The following is a 17,731-nucleotide window of genomic DNA, read 5'->3' on the forward strand; positions in this document are numbered from 1 at the left end:
TATCACCCAAATGAGTCTGGTTCCTCTCGAGGTTTCTTCCTCGTGTCGTCTGAAGGAGTTTTTCCTCACCACCATCACCTCAGCCTTGCTCATGAGGAATACATTTATTAATTGGTATGTGTAAAATTGATAGGTTTCTGTTAAGTTGCTTTAGACAATGCCTATTGTTAAAAACATGATACAAATAAAATTGACTTGATTAAATGTAAATTTGGTGTGTTAGAAGGAAATATCACGCTGGAGGTTACAGGAGAGTGCTGTAACTTGACTTGTGTATGAGGTCATTCAGGCTGTTGGCCTTTTCTACAACATCAAATGCCACATGCTGCTCAGATATCAATCCGCTGCCGAAGCGCGCAGAAGGTGTTAGTACGCCTGTCATTATAGTGCGGACTTTCCATAGCATAGAAAATCGCTATGTTTCAACTTGTGTAACTGAACTTGTTTCATATCACTGGTCATATAAACCTATGTAAACAGGAAAAACGCGGAAGAGTTTGGTCGCATCTAACTACAGCCCCAAAAAATACCATTGGCCATGCTGAGCCTAGCTACATTGCTAACAGGAGTGACAGCACGTCTGACTGTGTCTGACTGACTGGGAGGTCGCGCAAAGCTCGGAGAGGTACGGAGCAGCTCATCTCAATTCAGATAAGAGCATATTTCATTATGGAAGTACGGTGGACTGTTCCTTTAAAGAAGCCATTTTTGTCAACCTGGAACGGCCATCACTGAACAGAGGTGGGGGTCTAAGACATCATTTATCAACCACCTACAATGCAGTCCTTGGCACACTTCCCAGACAACTGAATGCACACCAAAACCCAGCTGTTTTCAGTGACTCACAAGAGGACAGAGAGAATCAGCATTCCATTGATCACTGTAACAGGCAATCCATTGATCACCCTAATGACTCTCGAGGCCGTTCACAACCAGCCCCCAGTGACCCTCACCAACAGGATGACTCAATGACACCTTAGGCTACATCCACACGACAACGGCAACGAGATGTTATTTAAAAATATATCGCGTCCAAATGGGCAACAATCAGTAAAATATCAGGTCCATATGGCAATGCAACGCTTGCTGAAAATGATGCAATACACATGCCACACCTCTAGGGGCGCTGTAAGACGGTCCCTTCGGAGACACCAGAACAATAGAAGAAGTAAGGATGCATGCGCATAAACTATTATGCGCGAGACTTCATATTAGCCACAAAGTCAGGAAAATCTGTTTGTAAAATTACATTATAATGACCAAATACAATGAAAAGTATTTTTCCAGTCTCACCTGTGAAAGGTAATCCCATGTGATCTCGTTTGGACGGCAAACCTGTTGGTACAGTTAAACGCAGCTAATCTTTATTCTCCGCTTTGACCTATCCAAAATGGCGGCGAGGATGACGTATGATTCTACACGGAAGGCGGCGTCTTTAATGGTCCGGAATAAATTGAATGATACACATTGATGGATTAATTTGTTGTTTCTCACCTGTGAAAGGTAATCCCATGTGATCTTGTTTGGACGGTAAACCTGTTGGTACAGTTAAACGCAGCACATGAATCTTTATTCTCCGCTTTGACCTATCCAATATGGCGACGAGGATGACGTATGATTCTACGCGGAAGGCGGCGTCTTTAATGGTCCAGAATAAATTGAATGATACACGTTGATGGATTAATTTGCTCTTCTACGCCCTTTTTGAGGAATGTATTGTAGGACTTAAACCAACATCTGAAGAGGTGAGATCGCTCCTTTTTTTCCCTATTTTTGCTGGCGGGATTGACTCTGCCCTAAGGGCAGAGTCTCTCTCTCTCTCTCTCTCTCTCTCTCTCACTTTGCACCATTACACAATAAATATTCACAGTGAAAATATTTTGTAAGCACGTTTCATGAACCAAGTTATAGGATTTGTTGACAACTCGCATCGAGTTCGTTACACTTCTACCCAGCATGAAGCACTCACAGTCATGTGGTTGTGACATCATCATAAACAAATCCATTCTACTCATCCAGACGACTTCACAACGGCAACATTGCCAGATCTTTCCACTCTGGAACCCGTTCTCAAAAAGATTGCATTTTGGGCACCCAAAACGCCGGTGCCGTGTGGACGCCAGGCCTAAACGATAAGCAATTGTATCGGAGTCACCTGAATCCGTTGCCATGTGGACAGGGCCTTAGATGAGCTTTTCATCCATGAGAGGATAAATACCTGATACTCCCTATTAGTCAGACAGAACTGAAGAAGCCTTTCGGATGAGAGGTGAAACGTCTTCAAGAATCTTCAAGCAAGTCCAGTTGCTCTCTTTTACCACCCACAGTTTACTATGACCTGGATGACTGAGAATCTTCACAGACATATGTAAACCAGCAAACATTAGACTTAGACTTTCTTTATTGTCATTCAAATTTGCATCAAACAATGCACATCAGAATGAGATTTCATTGCTTTGGCTCGGTGTAGTGCAGAACGAAACAGCAGCAAGTATATTACCTAAAAAAATGCAAATATATAAGAAAACTGTTTATAAAATCCTATATACAATATAAAGCGTATTGCCTGAATATAAAGTATTTTGCCTCGGTGGTGGTGGTGGGGGTTTAATTCGGTTCAACAGTCTTATGGCATGTGGGAAAAAGCTGTTGTAGAACCTGGCTGTTCTACTCCGGAGGCTGCATAGCCTCTTTCCAGAAACCAGCAGTGAGAACAGTCCATAGTGGGGGTGGGAGGTGTCTCTGCTGATGTTGGAAGCCCTGGTCAGGCAGCGTTTTTCTGCAATATCCTGTATCGGAGGAAGTGAAGTCCCGATGATTTTCTCCGCTGTCTTCACCACCCTCTGCAGGGACCTCCAGTCAGAGGCTCTGTAGGCTCCTGACCAGACAGAGATGCAGCAAGTCACTATGCTCTCTATAGTGCGTCTGTAGAATGTGGTGAGAATTGGAGGGGGGAGATGTGCCTTCTTCATCCGGTGCAGAAAGTGCATGCGCTTCTGAGCCCTCTTTACAAGGGCCCCGGTGTGATGGGACCAGGTCAGAGTGTCCGTTATCTGCACCCCCAGGAAATTTGTGCTGCTGACTCTCTCCACTGCTGTGTCATTGATGATGAGTGATGTGTGAGTGGACCGACTCCTCCTGAAGTCGACGATGATCTCCTTGGTTTTGGCGACATTCAGGACCAGGTTGTTGGTTTTGCACCAGTCCACTAGGTGTATCACCTCCTCTCTGTAGGCCACATTGTTGTCACCCTGGATAAGGCCCACTACTGTTGTGTCATCTGCAAACTTCATGATATGGTTAGTAGTGGACCCAGGACAGCAGTCATGGGTCATCAGGGTGAATAGCAGCGGGCTCAGGACACAGTCCTGAGGGGAGCCGGTGCTCAGGGAGATGATACTGGAGGTGTTGTTGCCCACCCACACAGACTGATGTCTGTTGGTGAGAAAGTCAAGCAGCCAGTTACACAGGGGGGAGCTGAAACCAAGAGGGGCCACTTTGCTCACCAGGTGCTGTGAGATGATGGTATTGAATGCCGAGCTGAAGTCCAAAAACAACATCCGTACATGTGTGTCCTTCCCTTCCAGATGTTCTAAGCTCAGATGGAATACAGAGGAGATGGCGTCCTCTGTGGAGGAATTAGGGCGATAAGCAAACTGGTACGGGTCGAATATGTGTGTGTGTATATGGGGGGGGGGGGGGGGGGTCTGGAGACAATGTGGTCCTTTACCAGCCTCTCAAAGCACTTCATCATTATGGGGGTGAGTGCTACAGGGCAGTAATCATTGAGGGAGGAGATTATGGGTTTATTAGGCACCAGGATGATTGTAGCAGTCTTTAGACATGTTGGTACCATAGCCTGGATCAGCGAGGTGTTGAAGATGTCCGTGAGAACCCCAGCCAGCTGATCAGCACATTCTTTGAGCACCTGTCCTGGTATGCCATCAGGACCGGCTGCTTTCCGTGTGTTCACTCTCCTCAGGGTTCTGCGGACATTAGCTGTGTCCAGACTGATCGGCTGCTCATCAGGGCAAGGAATAAATTTCCTCACAGGAGTGGTGTTGAGTGCCTCAAACCTCCCAAAGAAGTTATTGAGTTTGTTGAGAAAGTTGATGTTGTCATCATGGGGGAGGGGTAGCTTTGTAGTCTGTGATGATTTGGATACCTTGCCACATTCGTCTGGTGTTTGTGGGGTCATGGAAGAAGTCCTGCACTTTCTGGCCATGGGCACGCTTTGCAGCTCTTATGGCATGGTTCAGGTTGGCTCTAGCTGTTCTGAGTGCCACCATGTCGCCAGATTTAAAAGCATCATTCCATGCTTTCAACATTATGTGTACCTCTCTGGTCATCCAGAGTTTCTCATTGACCCGTGTGGAGATGTTTCTGATCACACTAACATCCTCCATGCACTTCTGAATGAATGCAGAGACAGACTCAGCATACTCCTCCACCTGCGTGTGATCATTGTCTGTAGCAGCTGCCTTGAACATGTTCCAGTCTGTGTGTTCGAAGCAGTCCTGTAATGCTTCTATAGCTCCCGCAGGCCAAACCCTCACCTGCTTCACTGTGGGGTTTTTTCCTGATCAGCAGGGGCTTGTATGCAGGTATTAGCATCACAGAGAGATGGTCTGAGGAGCCAAGGTGGGGGCTGGGTGCAGCCCTGAATGCCTATTTGATGGTGCTGTAAGCCAGGTCCAGCATGTTCTCTCCCCCGGTTGCAAAATCTACATATTGGTGGAAGTGAGGAAACACAGTTTTCATATTGGCCTGATTAAAGTCCCCTGCCACAATGAAAATTCCTTCAGGATGTGTAGATTGCAGTTCACTTTTGGAATGGTATAGGACATTCAGGGCTTCTCTGATGTTTGCGCTGGGCAGAATGTACACTGCTGTGTTGATAACAGTGAATTCCTGGGATAAATAAAAGGGTCTGCATTTAACAGTCAGTAGTTCTACATCAGTAGAGAATTTAACATTTCATAGTAGAGCGTAGAAACATTTCACTCTCTTTGGTACAGCACCAACAGATAAAGGGAATATACTCCAACAAACAACACATCAAATTGGCATTTTGTCATCAGTTTCATAATTTAAATAAAAAAATAAAAATAAATAAATAAAGGCGGCACGGTGGTGTAGTGGTTAGCGCTGTCGCCTCACAGCAAGAAGGTCCGGGTTCAAGCCCCGTGGCTGGCGAGGGCCTTTCTGTGTGGAGTTTGCATGTTCTCCCCATGTCCACGTGGGTTTCCTCCGGGTGCTCCGGTTTCCCCCACAGTCCAAAGACATGCAGGTTAGGTTAACTGGTGACTCTAAATTGACCGTAGGTGTGAATGTGAGTGTGAATGGTTGTCTGTGTTTATGTGTTAGCCCTGTGATGACCTGGCGACTTGTCCAGGGTGTACCCCGCCTTTCGCCTGTAGTCAGCTGGGATAGGCTCCAGCTTGCCTGCGACCCTGTAGAACAGGATAAAGCGGCTAGAGATAATGAGATGAGATGAGATAAATAAATAAATAAATAAATAAAAATCAGTCCAAAAAAAGTAAGTACACCCTTACATTTATCACACATACAAGTACATAAAATTAGAATCAGGTGTTCCAGATTAGGTGACATTGATTAGAACCTCAACAACAAAATGTGAAAAATACAAAACGTAAAATCCTCTGTTTTGTCAAAAAACTTAAAGTTCGAGCTTTACCTCTGACTGTTACAAACTGCTGACACTCGCAACTCCATCTGCACATGTGGCGGATAGAAGAGGTGTGCGTGTATTTTTCCTCTTTCTGTAATTTGTTTTTTAAATTAAGAATCCCTCATATGAATGCATTCATAACCAGTAGCCAATCAGCAGGTAGGAATGCGACCGGATGCGTGAGAGCCAGAAGAGCAGGGCTGTCAACAGGGGGGGACAACCGGGTATTTTGTCCCGGGCCCAGGCATGAGGGGGGGCCCAGAACTGGTCCCTCATGAAGATGCCATTAATCATTCTGTTTCATTTCAAAATGTGTTGATTTGGGGGAGAAAAATGTGCTATATTTGCATTCAATGAATGATTTCTGGTACTTTTGCCTTTATTGTCTTCGAAAATAGATTCAAGAACCCACGTACCACCCCTAATGCAGAAATGGTTTGGTCTTTGATTAAGGCGCCAAATAACACGGCACTATAGAGATCTTGCAGTCACGTGACCGGAAAGTACACAACCGCCATCTTGTCGGTCAAAAACACCGCTGAATACTGCTGCACTCGTGTACAGAATGGATCAATTTCAACCGACGGACTACACGGCTCATTTTTCTAATGAACAGATAACTAGATATATGTCTAAAATAAACGATCTACAGATTTGTGACCCTTATGGCTTACCGGACGGAGTTTTCACGACCGGATTTTGAACTGCCAGCGGAATACCGGACGTGTATGATTACCTCATCAACTTTCCCTCGCTGTTCAGTGGTGAAGCACTGCGTGCTTATAAACCTCTGCACAGTTATCTCATCTCATCTCATTATCTCTAGCCGCTTTATCCTTCTACAGGGTCGCAGGCAAGCTGGAGCCTATCCCAGCTGACTATGGGCGAAAGGCGGGGTACACCCTGGACAAGTCGCCAGGTCATCACAGGGCCAACACATAGACACAGACAACCATTCACACTCACATTCACACCTACGGTCAATTTAGAGTCACCAGTTAACCTAACCTGCATGTCTTTGGACTGTGGGGGAAACCGGAGCACCCGGAGGAAACCCACGCGGACACGGGGAGAACATGCAAACTCCACACAGAAAGGCCCTCGCCGGCCCCGGGGCTCGAACCCAGGACCTTCTTGCTGTGAGGCGACAGCGCTAACCACTACACCACCGTGCCGCCCTCTGCACAGTTATCTTTACAGAAATTCAGGATTTGTCAGCGACTCAGATGTGGCATCTTGTAAACAAAATAATCCTCACTGGATGGGTAAGTCACTTAAGTATTGAGTACAGCACTGACCAGCCGATTATAGAATAGAATAAGGTAATTCCAAATCGTCCGTGTTGTTTACATGGATCTGGCGTTGGAGAGGTAGAGGCTTGGCAGTGGAGATTTGAGTGGCTGTTTGTATGTGTATATGTATGTGGCAATCATATCCAAATGTTTTAGGCACGCTTGCTGCGCTGAGCTGGACTCCGGTTAGCTGAAAGCCCGTGGAACGCTGCCTCTTGTTAATTAAACCTTATTTTGTTGGAAATCATCCCGTGTAGATACGACGGCATGTGAAATTGCCAGTTAGATAGAGTTTAATGTAACGAATGGGCTATAAATGGGGTGTTTTGAGGTTAGTCTGTTGCAAAACATTAAACTTTCGCTTAGACTGGATACTCTTCAAACAATTCCCTTGCTCAAGTGAAAAATGATAGGCCTGTCTGAAAAGCGCAATTAATGAAAGTAGCCTAATAAGCCCTAAATGAATAAAACAACCTCTGTTTTATTGTTGTTGCTTACACGTTAAGATTTTGAAATCTTCTCGGTCCAGTTCTATATCCAGGGAACGTTGTAATCCTTTTGGTTTATCCGTAATAAACGTGTCAGCCCCCAGGTCAGATAGGCTAATGTTACGTGGTTGGGAGGGTGTCAATTTTTTTTGTAACATTCTAAATCGAGTACGGAAAGGACGTTTATGAAAAACAAGACAAAAAAAATACACTGAAAAACTCACTGTACACATCACTAGTGGTGATGCTTCTATGTTCAGATTTTGGGAAAGCCATAACTCCGTTCTCATTGAGGCCCAGTTCCATCCCGTAAACAATCATTTTGGTTTATCAACTACCTGCGCTCAAACATGTCACAGGAGAGGCTCAATGGGCTGGCTATGCTCTCTATAGAGCGCGAACTTGCAAAGAAGCTGGACTTCAATGACCTTATTGACGACTTTGCCACAGCAAAAGTCCGGCGCATTGCATTTCGCACCTGAATAGTTGCAGACTAAGGAAATGTTCAAACTGTAAATATGTTGAAATGTTGAAATAAAATGGTTGACTGTTATAATGGGCTTGGAATACCTGTTATTTAAGGGTTGGAGTGAATGGAGACTGTGAAAAGAGGGGTTGGGTGTGGGTGGTTGCTGTGTGGCGATGTGCGTGCGCGCGTATGTGTGTGTGTGGGGGGGCCCACTCAGATTATTTTGTCCCGGGCCCAGCCAAAGCTGTCAACGGCCCTGCAGAAGAGACACAACAAGAAAAACTAAATAGGAAGTAGAGCGGAAGGTGCGTGGCAATAACGTTGAGTGCCACGGGATATGTGAAGCCTGAAAGACAGAAGTGGAGCGTTCGTTTTCTGCAACTTAAAACCCAGTTGTGCAACGACTAGTGACTGCCAGAGGTGCCTTGGAGTGCGTAGCCAAGAAGCATTGGTACACCTGCCGAGGAGAGGGGCTCAGAGTCGTGAAGGGATTCGTTTGCCTAGACTTCGCTCGCTAAGCAGTTTGCAGTTCCCTGCCAACCAGAGACTGAGCCAGCGGTACGAGGTGAAGTAATCCTGTGGGATCGTAGTGACAATTTCCTTGTCTGTTTTGTGCCATTTGTTAGCCACAGCCTAGTCGAGACTGCAGCTATTGTCTCGCCTGATCTAAATTGTTTGACGCACACTAGTAGCGTTGTTGAAGACGGACATTATTCATGTTTAATTTGTTACTTTATCTACGAGGATTGAAAGTAAGGATTTCGTTTGCTGCTCAGCCGTCCACCTGTGCATGTGTGGGTCAGTGGCGGCTGCTGGTTTTTAAAACAGGGGAAGCCCATTTTACGCATTCATCGTAAAACCTGTAGGCCGGATATCAAAGCATAGAAAGGTGTGCCCCATTAGCACAGTGAACTAGACAACCCTACCTAGTGGCAGAAAGTATTTTTGCTTGTACATTTCATGTTATAGTCTGGCTTGCCAGGCTAGTGCCTCATATCCTTAATCAAAAATGTCAAACATCCAAAAATCACTGGCTATTCAACGAAGAGCCTTGAACATCATACCCTGATATGCAACGCAGAGTCTTTAACACAACACCCAGCTGTGCAACACATCCTTGAACATCTTCTGCAACACAGTCTGGAAATTCATAACCAGGTAGGCTATGCAACACACAGAACCTTGAATATTATACCCAGGTATAACCTATAACACAGAGCCCACCATTCTCTTAACATTACTGAACAATATACACACTTCAGATTCATGAACATTATATAATGCACACTATTTATACACAAATTCTGCCCTCCGCTCCTTTTCCAGAAAATGGTCTGTGACCCTGTCATACTAGCCGGTTGTGCTTTCCAGAGACTTCACCAATTTCTGTTAGCAGCTAGCACTGCAGATCCCAATAAGGCTCAAGCTAGCCTACAACCAGATTGAACTACAAATGAAATAAACGAGTGAATTCACGAATGATCAAACTGATAGAATGGATGAAAGTTAACAGAGCACAACGTGTAATATTTACATTTATTTACAGAGTAATGTACAGAGACATCAATGAGAAGAAACGTTTATATGAAAAGAAAGTCGGACAGCACTTTGGCACACAACTACACTTTCTCGACATCCGCTAGGGACTGACTGATCATGCTTCCGTGTTCCTCGCCGATGCCAAAGTACAGAGCCCGCCCTCCTCATGTCTTTCAAACACCACCTCCAATAATCCTTCATCAGCCCGGCTTCTTGCCCATCCCACTGTCTCGTTTAGTCCCAGAGAAGCCCGGCTTCCCTGGAAGTGACGATTTTGTCGATTTTAACCAATAACAACTAGCCGAAATTGGCTGTTCAGAGCCGTCTCATAGACTGCAACAGATACCTGGCTGCCAGTCCATAGAGCCCATTGAAATAAGAAAGGTTACAGCCAGTGTTGCCAGATTGGGCGGTTTTAAGTGCATTTTGGCGGGTTTTGAACATATTTTGGCTGGAAAACGTCAGCAGTATCTGGCAACGCTGGTTACAGCCTGGCAGCAAAGGTGATTCTCGTAGCAAACTGCAAGTTCATCAGACATCACTCAACTAAGTTACAGGATAGTTATGAACGTAAATACAATTTGGGCATATATTATGTTATGCAAGTTATTGTTTTAATGAGAATTCAACGTCATAGATGCCGCAGTTTGGGGAGAGAATTTTAGGGGAAGCTCGGCTTCCCTTGTTGTCTCTGAGAAATCGCCCCTGGTGTGGGTGGAGTTTTTTTCGTTGGACAATTGAACTTTTGAAGGACGTTTTCACCGGCGCAAAGCCATTTTGCTTTAAAACCAAAAGACTGTTGTTGTTTGCCATGCGAGTGCAACTGTTGCTCGTGAAGAAGAACTGAACATTGCCATTAAGGGCTGAGGTGAATTGAATACCTGGGTTTAGGATACGCGCCATTCAATTTAAGTTTGTCATTATAGCTTCCTAACTTCCTTGTGTAAGTTTCCTTTGAGTTTTGTATGCATTTTGAACTAAACCTAATGGTTGAATATTAAGATAGATAATGTTAGTTATAACTGAGTGCTCAGTTTAGGGTGAACAGTGAGTACAAAGTAAATTCAAACAGATAAAGGGGAGTTTATTATCTTGTTTTCTAAATTTATTTTTTTCTATCTCTCTATTTCTCTACCTTAATTAGACAGTTCTGCTTATTAAATATCCATTTTGAATCTGAGTATTGCCCAAGTGGTGTAATTATTGTGTGTGTATAACTTCTCTGGAGTAGGGGGTGTGTTATCCGATACTGCCAGGGCATTGTGGTTTGGGGCCATGCAGGGTAAGTCTCTCACATATACAGACACTGAATTTTGTGCACTATCCTTTAGGTTATCACTGTGACATTTAATTTAAAATCACTAAAGCCTTTATAATATACCCTTTTGTGGCTAGTAAACTAGGTTCGAGTTAGTAGGCTTGGGGGGTCATGGACTTAAATCTGTTTCCTTCTAACCCTCTAGAAGGCATTACTTTCCTTTACTAGCGGACATAGGTACTGTCCATTACACACACATATAGTGGTGCTTGAAAGTTTGTGAACCCTTTAGAATTTTCTATATTTCTGCATAAATATGACCTAAAACATCATCAGATTTTCACACAAGTCCTAAAAGTAGAGAAAGAGAACCCAGTTAAACAAATGAGACAAAAGTATTATACTTGGTCATTTATTTATTTATTGAGGAAAATGATCCAATATTACATATCTGTGAGTGGCAAAAGGATGTGAACCTCTAGGATTAGCAGTTAATTTGAAGGTGAAATGAGAGTCAGGTGTTTTCAATCAATGGGATGACAATCAGGTGTGAGTGGACACCCTGTTTTATTTAACGAACAGGGATCTATCAAAGTCTGATCTTCACAACACGTTTATGGAAGTGTATCATGGCACGAACAAAGGAGATTTCTGAGGAAGTCAGAAAAAGCATTGTTGATGCACATCAGGCTGGAAAAGGTTACAAAACCATCTCTAAAGAGTTTGGACTCCACCAATCCACAGTCAGACAAATTGTGTACAAAAAATGGAGGAAATTCAAGACCATTGTTACCCTCCCCAGGAGTGGTTGACCAACAAAGATCACTCCAAGAGCAAGGCGTGTAATAGTCGGCAAGGTCACAAAGGACCCCAGGTTAACTTCTAAGCAACTGAAGGCCTCTCTTACATTGGCTAATGTTAATGTTCATGAGTCCACCATCAGAAGAACACTGAACAACAATGGTGTGCATGGCAGGGTTGCAAGGAGAAAGCCACTGCTCTCCAAAAAGAACATTGCTGCTTGTCTGCAGTTTTCTAAAAATCACGTGGACAAGCTAGAAGGCTATTGGAAAAATGCTTTGTGGACGGATGAGAACAAAATAGAACTTTTTGGTTTAAATGAGAAGCGTTATGTTTGGAGAAAGGAAAACACTGCATTCCAGCATAAGAACCTTATCCCATCTGTGAAACATGGTGGTGGTAGTATCATGGTTTGGGCCTGTTTTGCTGCATCTGGGCCAGGACGGCTTGCCATCATTGATGGAACAATGAATTCTGAATTATACCAGCAAATTCTAAAGGAAAATGTCAGGACATCTGTCCATGAACTGAATCTCAAGAGAAGGTGGGTCATGCAGCAAGACACCAACCCTAAGCACACAAGTCGTTCGACCAAAGAATGGTTAAAGAAGAATAAAGTTAATGGTTTTGGAATGGCCAGGTCAAAGTCCTGACCTTAATCCAATCAAAACATTGTTGAAGGACCTGAAGCAAGCAGTTCATGTGAGGAAACCCAACAGCATCCCAGAGTTGAAGCTCTTCTGTATGGAGGAATGGACTAAAATTCCTCCAAGCCAGACTCCAAGCAGGACTGATCAACAGTTACCACAAACATTTAGTTGCAGTTATTGCTGCACAAGGGAGTCACGCCAGATACTGAAAGCAAAGGTTCACATACTTTTACCACTCACAGATATGTAATATTGGATCATTTTCCTCAATAAATAAATGACCAAGTATAATACTTTTGTCTCATTTGTTTAACTGGGTTCTCTTTATCTACTTTTAGGACTTGTGTGAAAATCTGATGATATTTTAGGTCATATTTATGCAGAAATATAGAAAATTCTAAAGGGTTCACAAACTTTCAAGCACCACTGTTTGCGTGTGTGTGTATATATATAATATAAAATGTGTGTGTCATGTAAACATATCCTTACAAAAACTTTTCAGTGATTATACACTTTCCTTTGGTAAGTACAGACGCTTTCTAAACTTATTAAATTTTTTTTTGTGCTCTAATTCAGTGATACGAGTAATAATCTTAAACATGATGATTTTAAAAGCTTGTTAATAAATTCGCGTTAGAAGACCGGGTCAGCCATAATTCAATAGCCCTGGAGTATAGAGGATTAAGAGCTTTGTTCAAGGGCTCAACAGTGATAGCCTGGCAGTACTGGGACCTGAACCCCCAACCTTCAGATCAGCAACCCTGAAGCCAAGTTTACATTAGACCGTATCTGTCCCGTTTTCTTCACGGATGCACTGTCTGTTTACATTAAAACGCCTGGAAACGCCGGGAAACGGGAATCCGCCAGGGTCCACGAATTCAATCCAGATCGTGTCTGGTCCGGTGCTGTGTAAACATTGAGAATACGCGGATACGCGGATACGCTGTGCTGAGCTCTAGCTGGCGTCGTCATTGGACAACGTCACTGTGACATCCACCTTCCTGATTCGCTGGCGTTGGTCATGTGACGCGACTGCTGAAAAACGGCGCGGACTTCCGCCTTGTATCACCTTTCATTAAAGAGTATAAAAGTATGAAAATACTGCAAATACTGATGCAAATACTGCCCATTGTGTAGTTATGATTGTCTTTAGACTTGCCATCCTTCCACTTGCAAGTGGTAAGTGACGCGCATGCCCGATATGCACTGAGATCACACACACAGCGGCTCAGTCCCAAACCACTGCTCGTGCGCTCCACTCACGGGCTCTGTGAGCTGCGCAGGGCCGGAGTGCGCACCCTCCAGAGGGCACTCGCTGTTCAGGGCGGAGTGATTTGGAGCGCAGGATGCCTGCGGAGCCGAGCGTATCCGTGTATTGGCGTTGCTGTGTGCACACTAATCGTTTTAAAAATGTTAATCTGATGATCCGCTGATACGGTCTAATGTAAACCCCACCTGAGCTTTGACCTGAAAACGCATGCGCCTTTCCCTCCCGCCTTGGGTCACTGACCAAAACTGCTTCCATCAGTGCTTCATTTAGTTTCAATGATAAACATGATTCATGCTTTCACAAGCTCATGGTTAAAATTCTGTTGTTTGTCATTTCGAGTAAAACCCTAAATGGATGCCACCATATGCAAAGTTCATCTGCAAGAATCCTTACTCATACCAAACACTGGTTACCTGTTTCACAGAGAATCAACTGCTTCTTACTTGCAAACCAATCCATGGACATTTCTTCTGTCATTTTGAGACAAATCTTAAAATGTACATTTTCTCCCAAATCTTTCATATTTTCTTATTATAGTTTCTCATTGCGTCAACTGTGAAAAGAGTGTTCAGAAAGTGTTGTATAAATGGAACATTCTTCTGTTGTCCATAACAGGACATCTACAACCTGGTCATTCGTCACCCAACCACACCCTCTTAATATGCATGAAATATAATATTCAATAATGCACTCCATGACAAGGAAAATATACAGGTAATCTTTATGAACCAGGAATATATCCTTAAATGGAATAATGTAGCAGGTGGAAGCATGGTTTAGTATTAAAGTCTTTCCCAATGCAAGAGTCTACATATGCTTTGAAAATAAACTGCTAGCTAATCCCAGTACCATTTATTGAGACCTGTAAACACTCTGTAGCCCTTGTGTTTTCTTATATGATCACAAATATGACAAGCATGTTCTCGCCCAAAATGTGAACGTTTCGCAGTAAAGCGTTGTCTCCAGGTGAAGTAGTGCTCATAAGCTTCCTGGTTATGGTCTGGAAATTTGAGATGTTCTGCAAGTTCCTGAGGGGATTTGAAATCGTTCACATGAATGAATGAATCTGCAGGAAGGAATTCCTCATAGTTCTCCCTGGGTGGACTGAGAACCACAGGAACTGTGCCAACTTTCATGGAGTTAAACAGGTTCTCAGTGAAGTAGTATTTGTGGCTGGAGCTCTCAAATGAGAAGTAGAATTTACAACTAGACAAGGTAGCCTTATAGTCCTTAATGTACCAGTTGAAGGATCTACCATAAGCCTCTATTTTGACGTGTTTGCTCAGTTCATTAAAATATTTCACTCTGCTATAGTTGGAGTTCCAGTTACTGATGACCCAGCACACCAATTTGTCCTTTGGTTGTATTGTAAAGGGTTTGTCCTTCTCAGAGACTTCTATGATTCTCCCATAAGGCACCCAGACATCTGAATCTCTCCTATAATTTGCAGTCAGATTGAATAAATCATCTGTTCCAGTCCATCTTGGTGTATTATCAGGAGACTCCATGTTCATCCACACACACTTCTGGTGTGGACGTGGCATGTTTATCAGGTTTGGTAAAGCGCCATCGATATGAAACATAACACCATGGGCTTTGTAATACTGTCTTCTGTCATCTGTAATGTGACAACCTTTAATACCATACTCTGAACCACAGGCTTCTCCTTGAAATGTAAAACCAAAAGGCCATGACCAAAGTAATATGATGCTGTCAATACTCCTCCAAAAATCAGAAAGATTATTAAGGCTGTAGCACATCAAAGCCAATGTGAAGTGGTGCAAAAATCAGAAAGAGATGCAGCAGGAGATGCTGAAAACATCCTACTGAATATTTAGATGTCATCTTTTATGTTTTGGAGAAGAGAGAAATAAAACACATGAACTTCTGTTTTTGGCAGAAGAATAACAGGCAGCAGGAGATGCTGAAAATGTCCTGTCGATGGTGTTGATGTTATCTTCTACTCTCCAGAGAAGACAGCAATAAAGCAATGGTTTGTCATTGCCTCCTAACCTGAAGAATCCACTCATTAAAGATTTTTCAGTCGCTGCATTAGGAGACAGGGGGACAGATGCATGTCAGGAAATGCAGCGCAAAACATGATTTGACTGCAAAATGCACTAAATCTGAAAATAACATTTGAGATTATTAAGGCTGTAGTGTTTATACTGTTTATTTATACTGTTTATATTGTTTAAGTGTTTAGTCTATGTCTAGTTCCTATCTAGAGTGTTTATACTATTTATATTGTTTGTTTCTTCAATTATTCTATTTTTATTTATTGCATTCCCTGTTTGCACCATGGGTCAGAGAGGACTGATATTTCATCTGTGCTGTATGTCGAGCATGTATAGCATATTTGACAATAAAGTTGACTTGACTTGACATCAAAGCCAATGTGAAGTGGTGCAAATGGTTAACTGCAATCTAAAGATAATGTGGTATAAAATAAATTTTATTCTTTTGACTCATGTTAGTACAAGTGTGGAGTCATTAATATTGCTGATATTGCTGTAGCTATCTCTCCTTCTTCCCTCAACATACCTCCCCCCAGTCATCGCAGCAGCCCCCTCCTCCCCCACCTCAACACAGACTCCTCCATGCATCACTGCAGACCAGGTCAGAGGTCAACTGAGGAAGCTTCACCCTAGGAAAGCAGCAGGCCCAGACAAGGTGTGTCCCCGACTACTGAAGACCTGCGCTGCTGAACTGGGTGAACCACTCCAACGCATCTTCAACCTCAGCCTGCAGCTAGGGAGAGTGCCCACCCTCTGGAAGACATCATGCATCGTTCCAGTTCTCAAGAAGACCCGGCTCAGCGAGCTGAATGACTTCCGACCGGTGGCACTCACTTCACATCTGATGAAGACCTTTGAGTGGCTCTTCTTCAGTCTCCTCAGACCCCAGGTGCAACATGCTCAGGACTGTCTGCAGTTTGCATACCGGGTAGGTGTTGGTGTGGAAGACGCCATCCTCTACCTGCTACACCGAGCCCACTCGCATCTGGATAAGGGAAATGGCACAATGAGGATCCTCTTCTTGGATTTCTCGAGTGCCGTCAACACCATCCAGCCCCTTATGCTTCAGGACAAACTGAACAGGATGCGAGTGGACCCCTGCCTGGTCACCTGAATCTCCAGCTACCTCACCGACAGGCCGCAGTATGTCAGGCTGAAGGACATCACATCTGACACTGTGATTAGCAGCACTGGAGCACCCCAGGGCACGGTGCTGGCCCCTCTTCTCTTCACCCTGTACACCGCGGACTTCTGCTACAACTCGGAGCTGTGTCACATTCAGGAGTTCGCCAATGACACAGCCATCGTGGGGTGCATCAGGGACGACAGAGAGGAGGAGTATAGGAGCCTGGTGAGGGACTTTGCCATTTGGTGCAACAAGAACCATCTGCAGCTCAACACCTCGAAGACCAAGGAGTTGGTCATTGACTTTGGGAGGTCCAGACCAAGGTCACGACCAGTTCTGATCGAGAGAGTTGAGGTGGAGGCTGTGGATTCCTACAAGTACCTCGGGCTGTGGCTGGACAGCAAGCTGGACTGGATTTGCAACACCAACCATTTGTAAAGGAAGGGACAGAGCAGGCTATACTTCTTGAGGAGGCTGTGGTCCTTTAACATCTGCAGGAAATTCCTGTGGATGTTCTATCAGTCCGTGTTTGCCAGTGTCCTGTTTTACACCGTGGTGTGCTAGGGGAGGCAGCGCATCCAAGAAAGACACATCCAGGTTGGACAAACTGATCAGGCGGGCCGGCTCTGTGGTCGGCATGAAGCTGGACTCTCTGGTGATGGTGGCAGAGAATAGGCCTATGGACAAACTACTGAACATCATGGACAATGCCAGTCACCCTCTGCACACCTTCATCAGCAACCAGAGGAGCCTGTTCAGTGACAGAATGCTCCTTCCCAAGTGAAGGACTAACAGACTTAAAAACTCCTTTGTCCCTCACGCCATCAGACTGTACAACTCCTCTCTGGGGGCGAGGAGGGGTAATAGGAGGACAGAGGACGGGAAGGAGCAGCAGTAGCCTAGCCTGACAAAAAGCAATACTGGACAATGTGCAATATAAATGTGCAATTTAATGTGCAATACCTCTCCTGCTGGCCTCCCCCCCCCATCGTATTATTTTTTATATTTATATATATATAAATACTTAATTTAATTTATCTCAAAGTTTTCTCTATTTTCGATTCTCCTGTAATGGTGCTGCTGTAATTTTAATTTCCCTGAGGAAACCCTCCCAAAGGCATCAGTAAA

General features: G+C 44.1%; 3 protein-coding genes across 12 annotated transcripts in view; 1 reads left to right on the top strand and 2 right to left on the bottom strand.

The window, feature by feature from the left end:
- LOC132882239 (NACHT, LRR and PYD domains-containing protein 12-like) overlaps positions 1-17,731 on the top strand; it is a 1,431,284-nt gene that overhangs the window by 847,387 nt on the left and 566,166 nt on the right. The gene's annotated exons all lie outside the window — the stretch shown is intronic.
- Positions 1-17,731, bottom strand: part of LOC132882244 (interferon-inducible GTPase 5-like) — a 76,705-nt gene that overhangs the window by 4,017 nt on the left and 54,957 nt on the right. The gene's annotated exons all lie outside the window — the stretch shown is intronic.
- Positions 14,296-15,219, bottom strand: LOC132875854 (4-galactosyl-N-acetylglucosaminide 3-alpha-L-fucosyltransferase 9-like). The gene has a single exon (XM_060912970.1). It carries the CDS (start codon positions 15,217-15,219, stop codon positions 14,296-14,298), a length of 924 nt encoding a protein of 307 aa, XP_060768953.1.

This window comes from Neoarius graeffei, chromosome 2 (genome assembly GCF_027579695.1).
Source record: "Neoarius graeffei isolate fNeoGra1 chromosome 2, fNeoGra1.pri, whole genome shotgun sequence".
NCBI lineage: Eukaryota > Metazoa > Chordata > Actinopteri > Siluriformes > Ariidae > Neoarius > Neoarius graeffei.